At 47.7% G+C, this 15,770-nt stretch overlaps 1 protein-coding gene across 1 annotated transcript in view; it reads right to left on the bottom strand.

Annotated features, from left to right (window-relative positions):
* Positions 1-1,038: 1,038 nt before the first annotated feature.
* Positions 1,039-15,770, bottom strand: part of LOC144502578 (B box and SPRY domain-containing protein-like) — a 37,640-nt gene continuing 22,908 nt past the window's right edge. Inside the window, exons 5-6 of the mRNA XM_078226683.1 lie at positions 15,155-15,279; positions 1,039-4,396 (exon numbers count right to left, since the gene is read on the bottom strand). Coding sequence (XP_078082809.1) covers positions 3,870-4,396; positions 15,155-15,279 — 652 coding nt within the window. The 3' untranslated portion in view covers positions 1,039-3,869. The remainder of the gene's footprint in view (positions 4,397-15,154; positions 15,280-15,770) is intronic.

The following is a 15,770-nucleotide window of genomic DNA, read 5'->3' as shown; positions in this document are numbered from 1 at the left end:
TGCCACCATGCCACCCAGTAACAACTTATATTTCTTTAGCACCTTTAACGTAATGAAACATCCCACAGTGCTTCACATGAGCATTATAAAAGTGTATGACACCAAAACACATGAAGAAATGACCAGAAGCTCAAGAGGTAGGTTTTAAGGAGTATCTTAAAGCAGGAATGATCTCAGAGTAAAGGCACCTCTAATAACAATGACCAAAATATGACTGAATTTTATATCCAGTTTGAAAGGGAAAAGAGTGGGTGTAAGACTAGTATTTGAAACTTAAAATAAAGGGCAACTGTGGGCATGAAAGTTGAGCTAGCTTTCATGTCGACACAAGGGTGGCATGGTGGCATTGCTGCCTCACAGCAACAGGGACCCGGTTTCAATTCCAGCCTTTGGTGACTGTCTATGCAGAGTTTGCACATTCCCCCCCATGTCTGTTTTGGTTTCCTCCTGGTGTTCCAGTTTCTCCCACAGTCCAAAGATGTGCAGGTTAGGTGGATTGGCCATGGTAAATGCATGGGGTTACAGGGATAGGGCAGAGGAAAGGGCCTCTTTCGAAGAGTTGGTGCAGACTCAATGGCCAAATGGCCTTTTTCTGCACTGTAGGGATTCTATGGTTCTATAGATGAAATGAACTGGGATATGAGGCTAGAGGATAGATCAATAGAGAAGCAGTGGCAGACATTTAAGGGGATATTACAGAATACTCAGAATAAATATATTCTTACTATAAAGTAACATCCTAAGGGACAGACCCACCATCTGTGATAATTAAAGAAGTAAAGGAAAGCATCAAACTTAAGAAAAGTCTTATAACTGCGCAAGATAAGTGGCAGGTCAGATGACTGTTCAGAATATAAAGAACAGCAGACAATGACTAGAAGGTTTATCAGTAAAAATCGATTAGAATATGAAAGGAAGGTAGCCAAAAATGTAAAATGGATAGTAAGAGTTTCTACAGGTATTTAAAAAGAAGAGTAAGTAACGTGAGTGAGAATAGGGAATTAATAGTAGATAATAAGCAAATGGTGAATGAATGAACAAACATTTTGTTTCTGTCTTCACTATCGGAGATATAAAAACATTCCAGTAATAGCTGTAAATCAGGAGGTGGAAGGGAGAGTGGAACTTGGTAAAATGACAATCACTCGGGAAGTGGCATTAAACAAACTGATGGAATTGCGGGTAGACAAGTCTCCGGGTCCTGATGGACTTCATCCTTGTGTCTTAAAAGAAGTGGCGAGCGAGATCATCGATGCATTGGTGTTAATTTTCCAAAATTCTCCAGCTTCTGCAAAGGCTTCATCAGACTGGAATGTAGTAAATATAATCTCTCTATTCAAAAACTGACAGAGAGGCAGGAAACAATACATCAATTAGTTTGATGTGTGTCATGGGGAAGGTGCTAGAATCGATCATTAAAGAGAGTTTAGCTGGGCACTTAGAGAAATTCAAGGTAATCAGGAAGGGTCAGTATAGCTTTGTAAAAGGAAAATCACATTTAACCAATTTATTGGAGTTCTTTGATGTAGTGACAAGCGCTGTAGATAAAGGGAAGCCTGTAGATGGAATGTACCTGGATTTCCAAAAGACATTTGTACAAAGTAGGAGCTCATGGTACAGGAGATAACGTATTAGCCTGGATTGATGATTGGCTGGCTGGCAGGAAACAGAGTATGCATAAATGAGTCTTTTTCTGATTGGCAGGATGTGACAAGTGGAGTTCTGCAGGGGTCTGTGCTGGGACCTTAATGTTTTACAATTTATCAATGATTTAAATAAGGGGATTGAAGGCATAGTAGCTAAATTTGCAAATGACACAAAGATAGGTAGGAGAGTATGATGTGAAGAGGATAAAAGGAGATTGCAGATGAATACAGATAGATCGAGTGAATGGGCAAAAATCTGGCTGATCAGAGTATAATGTGGAAAAATGTGAAGTTGTTCACTTTGGCAGGAAGAATAAAAAAACAGAGGATTGCTTAAACTAAGAACACCTGCAGAATTCCAAGGTGTAGATGTTCTAGTCACAAAAGGTCAGTATGCAAGTCCAGCATGTAATTAAGAAGGCTAATGGAATCCTTTATTATGAGAGGAATTCAACATAAAAGAAAGGATGTTGTACTTCAGTCATACAGGGTATTGGTAAGACCACATCTCGAATATTGTGTGCAGCTTGGTCTCCTTAGTTAAGGAAGGATGTAAATGCATTGGAGGTGGTTCATAGGAAGTTTACGAGATTGATACCTGGAATGAGCGGGTTGTTTTATGAGGAAAGGTTGGACAGACTGGACTTGTTTCCGCTAGAGTTTAGAAGAGTGAGGGTTGACTTGACTGAAATATATAAGATTCTGAACAGTACTGACAAGGTGGACATAGAAAGGATGTTTCCCCTTGTGGGTGAGTCCAGAACTAGGGGTCACCCTTTTAGGACAGAGATAAGGAGAATCTTTTTCTCTCAGAGGGTTGTGCAATTTTGGAACTCTCTGCCTCAGAAGGTGGTGTACGCGGGATCATTGAATATATTTAATGTGGAGCTGGATAGGTGCTTGTTAGGCAAGGTAATCAAAGGGTATCAGGGACAGATGGAAATGTGGAATTCAAAACACAAACAAATCAACAATGATCTTATTGAATGCTGGAGCAGGCACGAGGGGCCTCCTGTTCCTATTTGATATATTCATAGGAAAGTGAGGTGGAGAGATGTAGGGAGGGAACTCCAGAGCTTGGAGTCCAGGCAACTGAGGGCACGGCCATCAATGGAGCAATTACCTCCGGGGACACTCAAAAGCTGGAATTAGAAACAGTTACAATTAGGGTCAATGCCCCTGGGTTAGGGAGAAAACAATCCTGGTTCCTGTCCCAATCCAGTAAGCCCCCTCCTCTGACAGTAAGATGGCCTGCTAACATTCACTGCCAAAAGTATGATATGGTAGTGTAATGATTATGTACTGGACTAATAATCTACAGAATGAGAGTTCAAATCCCACCATGGTAGTTTGAGAATTTGAGTTCAGTTATATATTTTTAGCCTCAAAATAAAAAGCTGAAATTAGTAATGGTGACCATGAAGGTGTTGGATTGTCATAAAAACCCAATATTTCACAAATATCCTTTCAGGAAGGAAATCTGCCATCCTTACCTGGTCTGGTCTACATGTAACTCCAATCCCATACCAACGTGGTGACTCTTAACTACCCACTGTCGTATAAAATTGATACCAGAGATACAAGAAGACCCATCCATGATGCCAACCCAGAGATGGCCATGCCAGTATTGCCCACATCCCAAGTAGTCAGTTTGATCAAAATCTAGGCCAGGATGGAAACCAATGATCCAGGAGGGAAAATAAGGGTGGGAAACCAGAGGAAAGCCCCTGTTACTGATCTTTTCTATGTTTAAATGTAGGTTATGTCAACATCTTATTCAGGAATAAACACAGGATTTAACCCAAACTGCAAGAGTGAAACATCCCTATGTGGACCACTCAGCAAAATAAGCTTTTATGTCCTGTTTAAACCAGCTTTGGGACCTACTGGTTCCTGAATAATTAGACTGGGGTAAAAACAGAAAACATTGGAAATACTCAGCAAATCAGGCATCTGTGGAGAGAGAAACAGAGTTAGCATTTCAGACTGATCATTCATCAGGACAATGAAGGGTCACCAACCTGAAGCACTAACACTGTTTCTCCTTCCACAGATGTTGCCAGACCTGTTAAGTATTTCCAGCATTTTCTGTTATTTCAGATTTCCAGCATCCGCAGTAATCTGCTTTTCGATTAGACTGGGATCTCCTCCTAGGATGAGAACATTCCCAAACAAGATAAACGAGGTGCAAACTCGGGGATATCCAGTGCATGCACCAGCCTGCTAGTGGACAAGCGCGATGCTCTCATCTGCCACTGCTAATGCCGGGTGAATGGGAAAGGTGAATTTTGTTCTGTAATTGTGTATTATAGCACAGGTGTCAGCGTCATAGAAGAGGATTTCACCTCCATCATAGTCCACCAGCACACCAATCGATTTTGGGCACCTCAGCAGATCCAAGGTCTTCAGCTGGCCATCATGGGCAACCGAATATTCTTCATCGTACCGAGAGAATACCCAGGAGAACGAGTTATAACCAAATCGGGACTCGTGGCTAGAGCCTTTGCGCGGAAGGCAGCCGTATGCCAGGCCCACTTTATAGGCACAGCTATTTCGCACGTCCACTCTCCAGGTGTGAAGCCCGCTCTGGAAAGACTCCAGCGTCAGGGCATTTGGCCAGTGCTCAAAGCGCTCAGGACAGTCCGGATACGAGTGGACTTTCTTCTTGACAAAGGTCAGTCTCTTTTTATTTTCAGACAGTATCAGCGACGGGTGCAGAGTTTTCTCATCAATGTGCAAGTCTTCAGCATCTGAAACAGGAGATTCTAGTTTTACAAAGGTTCCTTGCCCATTAAAATCTTTACAACCAGAGTCAAAGAGTCATAGAGGTTTACAGCATGGAAACGGGCCCTTTGGCCCAACTTGTCCATGCTGCCCACCAACAATCCCAATTGCCCACATTTGGCCCATTCCCTCTATACCCATCTTATCCATGTAACAGTCCAAAGGCTTTTTAAAAGACAAACTTCTAGCATGGGTTAACTTGTTAGTCTTTTCTTTCTAAAGTAAAATTGTGGGTTCAAGCCCCACTCCAGAGACTTGAGGTACAAAATCCTCAATCCAGACCCCAACCCCACTCCCACTCCCAGGCCCACCCGCAGATCCCAGCCCCACCCCAAACCCCAGCGCCACCCCCGGACACCAGGCCCACCCCCAGACACCAGGCCCACCCTCAGAACACAGGCCCACCCCCAGACCCCAAGACCACCCCCAGACCCCCAAGACCACCCCCAGACCCCAGCCCAACCCCCAGACCCCAGCCCAACTCCCAGATCCCAGACCCACCTCGAGACCCCAGACCCACCCCCAGACCCCAGACCCACCCCCAGACCCCAGGACCACCTCGAGACCCCACACCCACCCCCCAGACCCATCCCCACCCCCAGACCCCAGGCCCACCCCCAGACCCCAGTCCCGACCCCAGACCCACCCCCAGGCCAGTCCCCAGACCTCAGCCCAGACCCCAGGCCCACCCCCAGACCCCAGACCCCAGCCCCACCCCCCACACCCACCCCCAGACCACAGCCCCACCCCCAGACCTCAGCCCCACCCCCAGACCCACCACCAGGCCAACCACCAGGCCCACCTGGAGACCCCAGCCCAACCCCCAGACCCACCCCCAGACTCCAGCCCCACCCCTAGGCCAACCCCCAGACTCCAGCCCCACCCCCAGGCCAACCCCAGGCTCCAGCCCCACCCCCAGGCCAGCCCCCAGACTCCAGCCCCACCCTTAGGCCAACCCCCAGGCCCCACCCCCAGGCTCAAGACCCACCCTTAGGCCCAAGACCCACCCTTAGGCCAACCCCCAGGCCCCAGCCCCACCCCCAGACCCCAGCCCCACTCCAAGACCCCAGCCCCACTCCAAGACCCCAGCCCCACCCCAAGACCCCAGCCCCACCCCAAGACCCCCAAACCCCAGTCCCACGTCCAGACCCCAGTCCCACGTCCAGACCCCAGTCCCACATCCAGACCTCAGGCCCACCCCCAGACCCCAGCTCAACCCCGAGGTACAACCCCTAGGCCCAACCCCAGGCCCGTCCCCGGACCCTGGCCCTGGACCCCGGCCCCGCCCCCGGACCCCAGCCCCCCGGACCCTGGCCCTACCCCCCCGCCCCGCCCGCAGACCCCAGCCCCGTCCCCGGACCCAGCCCCCAGCCCCCGGGCCCCAGCCCCCGGACACCAGCCCCCGGACCCCGGGCCCCAGCTCCGCCCCTGGACCCGAACCCCAGCCCCAGACCCCCAGCCCTGCCCCCTGGCCCCGGCCCCACCCCCGGACCCCAGTCCCAGGTTCACCCCGAGACTCCAGGCCCACCCCCAGGCCCGACCCCCAGGCCCGACCCCAGGCCCACCCCCAGGCCCGACCCCAGGCCCATTCCCAGACCCCAGGCCCACTCCCAGACCCACCCCCAGACCCCAGGCCCACCCCCAGACCCGCCCCAAGCCCCAGGCCCCACCCCCAGACCAGTGTGTGAACATTTGGTGAGAAGAGAGAAATTTGAAATATCTTTTTAAGTATCTATCCAAAAATCTAATAGTGGTTGTATTTGTGTTTAATGTTTAACTGCGGGTATTGTTTGAAGTGTAGGTCTCATCCAGGGGCCTATGTCAGGGAAGAAACGCTGTCTACCAACATCAGCTGAAAGAATTAATTCAGGAAACTGGGTTGAACTGGTCTCTGGTATACCTGAGCTCAACAAGTCCCTTTGTTTAGAACAGATAAATCCAGACACACTGTGTGTGACCGGCACTGAGTGTGGCCTTGGACAGAGTTTGGTGAGGAGGGCAATTTGTTGAGAAGAGGAAATCCGGTGAGGAGGGGGGCGGGGGCGAGGAGGGGGGCGGGGGCGAGGAGGGGGGCGGGGGCGAGGAAGGGGGCGGGGCGAGGGCGGGGGGTGCTACTTCATTGCCTTCCTAACTTTTTCACGCTGTAGGAATTGGTTTCTGTTGTTCTACAGGGTAGGAGCTGAGCTGTTGGTGAGTATCTTGTGAATATCTGGTAAGTGGTCAAAGTCTATTTTACAAAGGCTTAAATTGGTCCTGCAGTTTGTGATAAGATTAATTAAGATCCAAAAGAAAAAAAATTGAATAAAATAATGAAACAATTAGTTAAAAATCATAAGTCTGGCAGGATAGGTGATGTGTCATGGTTGTAGTATGTGGGGTGCTCATGGATACAGCTGTTATTCAGGGCAACATGTCTGCAGTAAATGCCTGTGGCTTGAGGAGCTTTAGCTCAGAGTCATTGAGCTGCAGACACAGCGACACGTCAGCAAGGGAGAGTTTCCTAGACCCTTTGTTTCAGGAGGCAGTCACACCCTTTAGGGTAGAATCTTCCGGTTTGGAAAGTGGTAAGGGATAGGAGGGTGCAAGTGCAGCTGAGGCAGGCAAGGGAACCCAGAGGGCAGAAGTGTCTGCCACTGCAATTGTCCAACAGGTTTGGATGAGAGTGGGGGCTGGAGAGTGGATTGGCTGACTGACCATGACACTATAGTACAGGAAGCCATTCATAGAAACAAAGAAAAACTACAGCACAAACAGGCCCGAGTTGTGCCGAACAGATCCCTACCTTCTAGACCTACCTATAACCCTCCATCCTATTAAGCTCCATGTACTCATCCAGGAGTCTCTTAAAAGACCCTATTGAGTTTGCCTCCACCACCACTGACGGCAGCCGATTCCACTCGTCCACCACCCTCTGTGTGAAAAACTTACCCCTAACATCTCCCCTGTACCTACCCCCCAGCAATTTAAACCTGTGTCCTCTCGTAGCAGACATTTCCACCCTGGGAAAAAGCCTCTGAGAGTCCACCCGATCTATGCCTCTCAACATCTTATATACCTCTATTAGGTCTCCTCTCATCCTACGTCTCTCCAAGGAGAAAAGACCGAGTTCCCTCAGCCTATCCTCATAAGGCATGCCACTCAATCCAGGCAACATCCTTGTAATTCTCCTCTGCACCCTTTCAATCTTTTCCACATCCTTCCTATAGTGAGGCGACCAGAACTGAGCACGGTACTCCAGGTGGGGTCTGACGAGGGTCTTATATAGCTGCATCATTATCCCTGGACTCCTAAACTCAATCCCTCGATTGATAAAGGCCAGCACACCATACGCCTTCTTAACCACCTCCTCCACCTGCGGGGCCGATTTTAGAGTCCTATGGACCCAGACCCCAAGGTCCTTCTGATCCACTACCGTACTAAGAGTCTTTCCCTTTATATTGTACCCCTTCATCCCATTTGTCCTATCAAAATGGACCATGACGCATTTATCTGGGTTGAAGTCCGTCTGCCACTTCTCCGCCCAGTCTTGCATCCCATCTATGTCCCTCTGTAACTTCTGACATCCCTCCAGACTATCCACAACCCCACCAACCTTTGTGTCGTCGGCAAACTTACCAACCCATCCCTCCGCTTCCTCATCCAGGTCATTTATGAAAATGACAAACAGCAAGGGTCCCAGAACAGATCCCTGGGGCACACCACTGGTGACCAATCTCCATTTAGAAAAAGACCCATCTATACCCACTCTCTGCCTCCTTTGGGCAAGCCAGTTCTGGATCCACCGGGCAGCAGCCCCTTGGATCCCATGCCCTCTCACTTTTTCTAGAAGCCTTGCATGGGGGACCTTATTGAACGCCTTGCTAAAATCCATATAAACCACATCTACCGCCTTCCCTTCGTCAATGTGTTTAGTCACATTTTCGAAGAACTCCACCAGGCTCGTAAGGCACGATCTGCCCTTGACAAAGCCATGCTGAGTATTCTTGAGCATACTAAACCTCTCTAAATGCTCATATATCCTGTCCCTCAGGATCTTCTCCATCAGTTTACCAACCACTGAGGTTAGACTCACCGGTCGGTAATTACCTGGGCTATCCCTATTCCCCTTCTTGAAAATAGGAACCACATCCGCAATCCTCCAGCACCTCTCCCGTCTCCATCGACGACGCAAAGATCATCGCCAGAGGCTCTGCAATCTCCTCCCTCGCCTCCCACAGTAACCTGGGGTACATCCCATCCGGACCCGGCGACTTATCTATCTTGATGCCATTCAAAGATTCCAGCACAACCTCTTTCTTAAAGTCCACATACTCGATCCTTTCAGTCCACCGCACGCCCTCAGTACATCCACCCAGGTCCTTCTCCTCTGTGAAAACCGAGGCAAAATACTCATTGAGCACCTCTGCCATTTCTACTGGTTCCGTACAGACTTTCCCGCCTTCACCTTTTATAGGCCCTATTCCGTCACGTCTCATCCTTTTACTCTTCACATATTTATAGAACGCCTTAGGGTTCTCCTTAATCCTACCTGCCAGGGCCTTCTCGTGACCCCTTCTGGCTCTCCTAATTTCCTTCTTTAGTCCCTTCCTACAAGCCGTATACTCTTCTAAATCCCTATCTTCGCCAAGCTCTCTGAGCCTTTTGTACGCTTTCCTTTTCTTCTCGACTAGGTCCCGCACAGCTTTCGTGCACCACGGTTCCTTTAACCGACCAACACCTCCCTGTCTGCTCGGAACGTTGTCCTGTAGAACTCTAGACAGACATTCCTTGAAAAACTGCCACCTCTTCAGTACATTTCCCCGAGAATACCTCCTTCCAATTTACTCCTCTAATTTGCTGTCTAATGTCTTCATATTTCCCCTTACTCCATATAAAGACTTTCCTAGCTTGCCTGATCCTCTCTTTTTCCAATGCAAGCCTAAAGGAGATAGAGTTATGCTCGCTATCCCCAAGATGCTCTCCCACTGAGAGATCTGACACCTGTCTGGGTTCATTGGTCAGTATCAGATCAAGTACAGCCTTTCCTCTTGTAGGCTTGTCCACATGCTGTGTCAGGAAACCCTCCTGAACACACCTAACGAACTCTTCCCCATCCAATCCCCTTACCCTAGGGATATTCCAATCTATGTTTGGGAAATTAAAGTCTCCCATCACAACAACTCTGCTATTATTGCATCTCTCCAGGATCTGTTTCCCTATCTGCTCCTCCACCTCCCTGTTACTATTGGGCGGCCTATAGAAAACTCCCAGCAAAGTGACCGGCCCCTTCCCACTCTGAACTTCCACCCACAGAGACTCGGTGGACAATCCCTCCACAGCATACACCTTCTCTACAGCTGTGACACTATCCCTGATCAGCAGTGCCACTCCACCCCCTCTCTTGCCTCCCTCCCTGTCCTTCCTGAAACATCTGAACCCCGGCACCTGAGACATCCAAGTCTCCATAATGGCCACCACATCATACTTCCAGGCATCGATCCATGCTCTGAGCTCATCCCCTTTATTCACTATACTCCTGGCATTAAAGTAAACACATCTCAATCCTTCGGTCTGAGCTCTCCCCTTCTCTATTCCCTGTCCATCCGCCCTCTTGCACCGCCTATAACCCTTCTCTGTTTGCGAGCTACCTTCCTCACTCTCAGTCACCTCATTTTGATCCCCTCCCCCCAACCTATCTAGTTTAAACTCTCCCCAGTAGCCTTAGCCAACCTTCCTGCCAGGATATTGGGTCCCCCTGGGATTCAAGTGCCACCCATTTTTTGTGTACAGTTCACACTTGCCCCTGAAGAGGTCCCAAAGGTCCAGGAACCTGAATCCCTGCCCACTGCACCAGTCCCTCAGCCACACATTCATCCTCCACCTCACTCCATTCCTGTCCTCACCTTCCCGTGGTACAGGCAGCAATCCTGTGATTACTACCTTTGCTCTCCTCCTTCTCAGCTGTCTCCCTAATTCCCTATACTCTCTTTTCATGACCCCTTCCCCCTTCCTACCCACATTCAGATGGGGGGAGCACATAAGAAGGTAGTGGTCGTAGGGACAGTATAGTGAGGGGTGTTGACACTGTTCTCTATAGCAGGGATCAAAAGTCCAGAAGGCTGTGCTGCCTACCTGGTGCCAGGGTTCGGGACATCTGCTCTGGGCCGGAGAGGAACTTGCAGTGGGAGGGGGAGGATCCTATTGTCATGGTTCATGTAGGTACCAACAACTAAAAAAGGTTCTGCATAGAGAGTTTGAGGAGCCAGGCATTAAACTAAACAACAGAACCTCCAAGGTTATAATATCTGGATTATTACCTGAGCAGCGTGCAAATAGGCATAGGGTACATAAAATTAGAGAGATGAATAGGTGGCTCAAAGGCTCGTGTGGGAGAAGTGGGTTTCAGTCGTGGGGCACTGGCATCAGTACGAGGGAATGTGGAGGCTGTTGGGAGGTCTTACATCTGAACGGTGCTGGGACCAGAAGTGGAGAGGGGTAGATGGTTCTGGAGGAGAGGTATTAGGCTTAAAAAGCAAAAGGATAGGGCAGCATTGTAAGGCAGCTATATAGGTAATGATACCCAGAATGTGTCCAGAAGAGACAGACTGTACAAACATAAAAAAGAGCAACAAACAGGGTCAAAAAGGGAAACAATGGTTAGAAGGCAAAATTAAGGGCTCTTTACTTAAACGCATGTAGTATTGGGCACAAAATCAATGAGTTAACGTCACAAATTGAGGTTAATGGGTATGATCTTATAGATGTTACAAGATCATCAAAACTGGAAATTAAATATTCAGTGGTATGTAAAGATAGGAAAGAAAGGGTGCTGAGGTCGCTTTGTTAGTATGAGTTGGAATAAGTAGCAAGAAGTGATCTTGGATCGGAAGGTGTAGAATCCAAATGGATGAAGGTAAGAAATAATAAGGGAAGAAGATACTGGTGGGAGTTGTCTATCGCCCCAACCCCCTCCTAACAGTAGCGATACTGTAGGATGGGGAATAAATCAGGAGATAATGAGGGCATGTAAAAAAGGCCATATTTCAATCACTATTGACTTTAATCTTCATGTAGATTGGGAAAATTAAATTGGCAGAGGTAACTGTGAGGAAGAATAAGAGTGTATTCAGGACAGTTTCCGAGAACAATATGTTGTGGATCCAACCAGAGATCAGGCTATTTTGGATCTGGTAATATGCAATGAGACAGATTTCATTGACAATCCCAAAAGATCGACTAGGAAACAGTGACCATAACATGATAGAATTTAGCATTCATTTTGAGACTGAGAATTTGAGTCAGAAACACCCGCGCTGCACTTAAATAAGAGTAATTCTAAAGGAATGAGGGCAGAGTTGGCTGGAGTGGACTGGGAAAGGAGTTTAGCAGGAAAGACAGTTGATCAGCAATGGCAGACGTTTATGAAAATAGTTCATGAATCAATTCTGTCATTGGGAAAATGTTAGAATCCTTTATAAAGGATGTAATAACAGAGAATTTAGAAAAGCATAATATAAGTCAGTATGGCTTCATGAAGGGGAAGTCATGCCTGACAAATCTATTAGAATTCTTCGAGGTGGTAATGAGCAGGATAGATAAAGGGAGAGCAGATGGAATACAATGTCGTAAAATGTAAAGTTATGCACTATGGTAGGAAGAATAAAGGAGCTGAATATTATTTAAATGGAGAAAGACTGCAGAAAGCTGCAGCACAGAGGGATTTGGGGTCCTCGTGCATAAGTCACAAAAAGCTAGCATGCAAGTTCAGCAGGTCACAGGGAAGGCAAGTGGAATATTGGCCTTTATTTCCAAGGGAATGGAGTATAAAAATAAGGAAGTCTTGCTAAAACTATATAAGGCACTAGTTAAACCATCCTGGAATACTGTGAACAGTTTTGGTCCCCTTATATAAGGAAGATATTCTGACGTTAGAGGCAGTCGAGAGAAGGTTCACTCGGTTGATCCCTGGTATGGAGGGATTTTCTTATGAGGAGAGGTTGAGTAGGTTGGGCCTGCATTTATTGGAGTTCAGAGGAATAAGAGGTGACCTTACTGAGATGTATGGGATTCTCAGGGGGCTTGACAGGATAGATGCTGAGGTTGTTTCCCCTTGTGGGAGAATCTAGGACCAGAAGGCATAATCTCAGAGTAAGGGGTTGCCCATTTAAGACAGAAATGAGGAGGAATTTCTTATCTCAGAGGGTTGTGAATCTGTGGAATTATTTACTGCAGAAAGCTGTAGAGGCAGGATTGTTAAGTATGTTCAAGGCTGAGATAGACAGATGTTTAGTCAGTAAGGGAATCAAGGGTTATGGGGAGAAGGTGAGAAAGCAGAGTTGAGGATTATATCAGATCAGTCATGAGCTCATTCAATGGCGGAGTAGACTCGATGGGCCGAGTGGCCTACTTCAGCTCCTACACCTTTTGGTCTTGCCAGACCCAACGACTGCCCACAATGTCAGATTTCATTGACAAGACCCAGCTCTACCTCACTGCTGCCTCACTCAACCCCTCCACTGTCTCTGAATGGAAATGCTGTTTGTTCAACATCCAGTAGAGCAGAAATTTCCTTCAATTAAATATTGGTAAGAAAGTATCAAGAGGATGGCGGCCCAGTGAGCAGCACAGATATTTCACAAGATTGTCAGAGGATAGTCTGTATAGGTTTCTTGTAGGAGTTGCTGAACCTTGCTCACAATCCAGTACTGACCCAAGTGTTTGTTGTTGCTGCAGCTACATGACAACAATTTGACTGCAGGGAGCGTCACGTTAAGCATAATCCCTTTTTTCCCTCACTCAGAACGTGAACTCCAGCAGCGGTTACTAACAGCGATTAGCATCAGACAACTCTGCCTATGGTTACCAGTTCCACATTCTATCCACTCTCTCGATAAAGATGTATCTTCTGAGCTCCTCATTGGATTCACCAGTGATTTCCAACAACAACTAGGTACTTATTGTCAGCATCTTCAATCCAATAAAACATCCCAAAATTTGACATCAAGCCAAATATGGTGATACTGGGGCAGATGGGCAAAAGCTTAGTCAATGTGTTGAGGAAGAAGGAAAGAGTGTGGGTGGGTGGGGTGGGGTGGGGTAAATGAAGGAGGGGAGTGAAGGGGTGCATTTACAAAGAACAAAGAACAATACAGCACAGGAACAGGCCCTTCGGCCCTCCGAGCCTGCGCCGCTCCCTGGTCCAAACTAGACCATTCTTTTGTATCCCTCCATTCCCACTCTGTTCATGTGGCTATCTAGATAAGTCTTAAACGTTCCCAGTGTGTCCGCCTCCACCTCCACCTCCTTGCCCGGCAGCGCATTCCAGGCCCCCACCACCCTCTGCGTAAAATACGTCCTTCTGATATCCATGTTAAACCTCCCCCACTCACCTTGAACCTATGACCCCTCGTGAACGTCACCACCGACTTGGGAAAAAGCTTCCCAGCATTCACCCTATCTATGCCTTTCATAATTTTATACACCTCTATTAGGTCACCCCTCATCCTCCGTCTTTCCAGTGAGAACAACCCCAGTTTACCCAATCTCTCCTCATAACTAAGCTTCCTTACCAGGCAACATCCTGGTAAACCTCCTCTGTACTCTCTCTAAAGCCTCCACATCCTTCCGGTCGTGTGGCGACCAGAACTGGGTGCAGTATTCCAAATGCAGCCGAACCAACGTTCTATACAACCGCAACATCAGATCCCAACTTTTATACTCTATGCCCCGTCCTATAAAGGCAAGCATGCCATATGCCTTCTTCACTACCTTCTCCACCTATGACGTCACCTTCAAGGATCTGTGGACTTGCACACCCAGGTCCCTCTGCGTATCTACACCCTTTATGGTTCTGCCATTTATCGTATAGCTCCCCCGTACGTTAGTTCTACCAAAATGCATCACTTCGCATTTATCAGGATTGAACTCCATCTGCCATTTCTTTGCCCAAATTTTCAGCCTATCTATATCCTTCTGTAGCCTCTGACAATGTTCCTCACTATCTGCAAGTCCAGCCATTTTCGTGTCATCCGCAAACTTACTGATCACCCCAGTTACACCTTCTTCCAGATCGTTTATATAAATCACATACAGCAGAGGTCCCAATACAGAGCCCTGCGGAACACCACTAGTCACAGGCATCCAGCCGGAAAAAGACCCTTCCACTACCACCCTCTGTCTTCTGTGACCAAGCCAGTTCTCCACCCATCTAGCCACCTCCCCCTTTATCCCATGAGATCCAACCTTTTGCACCAACCTACCATGAGGGACTTTATCAAACACCTTACTAAAGTCCATATAGACGACGTCCACGACCCTTCCCTCGTCAACCATTCTAGTCACTTCTTCAAAAAACTCCACCAGGTTAGTGAGGCATGACCTCCCTCTCACAAAACCATGCTGACTATCGTTAATCAGTTTATCCCTTTCCTTTTAGGGAAGGAATTCCAGATCTCGGAGACTAATGGGGGAGCAGTTAAAAGCATCGATTGTCAGGAGGCCAGAATTAGATGAATGCTATTATCGCGGAGGGTTGTGGGGCTGGACGAAATGACAGAAATAGGGAGTGGTGAATCTATGGGGGCATTTGAAAACAGAATTTTAAAATACAGGCATTGTCTCCCAGTCAAGCAATGTGGATTAGTGAGCACAGGTTGATAGGGTAATGGGACTTGATGCGAGTGAGGTCGCAGGCAGCAAAGCCTTGGATTACACTAAGCTGTCACCGTCTGCCAGTAATTACTGACCTGCAATACAGATCATGGCTGCAGATGCCCATAGGTTACTGAGGAGGTGACTGTGAGCACAGGCAATGTTGAAGTTCAGCTTGTTTGAGTCCTCAGGCTCAAGAATGCCCTCTGCTTCCTCTGCCCTGGAACAAAATAATTACATTCAGATCATAAAAACAGAAACACACACAGAACGACTGCAGTGCTGTGTCCAATTCGACATTTAGGAAGGATATCAAGGCTTTGGAGAGGAGATTATAGGGAGGGACTTCAGTTATGTGGACAGACCAGAGAAGCTGGAATTATTCTCCAAGTAGAGAACGTATAGGGGAGATTTACTAAAGATATTCAAAAACATGAAGGATTTTTATAGAATAAATGAGAAACTTTTTACACCAGTTGCAGGACCAATAAGCGAGTGAAGAAAACACCAATGGACACATCGGCTTTCCCCCCCAGTATTAATGAAATGTGAAAACTTCACTCCCTGGCCTAGCTCCATCAGTAATGTGAAGCTATTGTATGTGAATTTGTGTCCACAATAATCTTTAACTTCAAATCTCCCTGTTATTGTAGGACTGAAAACTGCTGAACCCCAGATACAAAGATCTCACAGGGTGAGGCCGGGCTGGGG

Source organism: Mustelus asterias, chromosome 13 (genome assembly GCF_964213995.1).
Source record: "Mustelus asterias chromosome 13, sMusAst1.hap1.1, whole genome shotgun sequence".
In the NCBI taxonomy this organism is placed as follows: Eukaryota; Metazoa; Chordata; class Chondrichthyes; order Carcharhiniformes; family Triakidae; genus Mustelus; species Mustelus asterias.
Note: the sequence above shows the minus strand (reverse complement) of the source record. Positions and strands in the feature narration are given on the sequence as shown.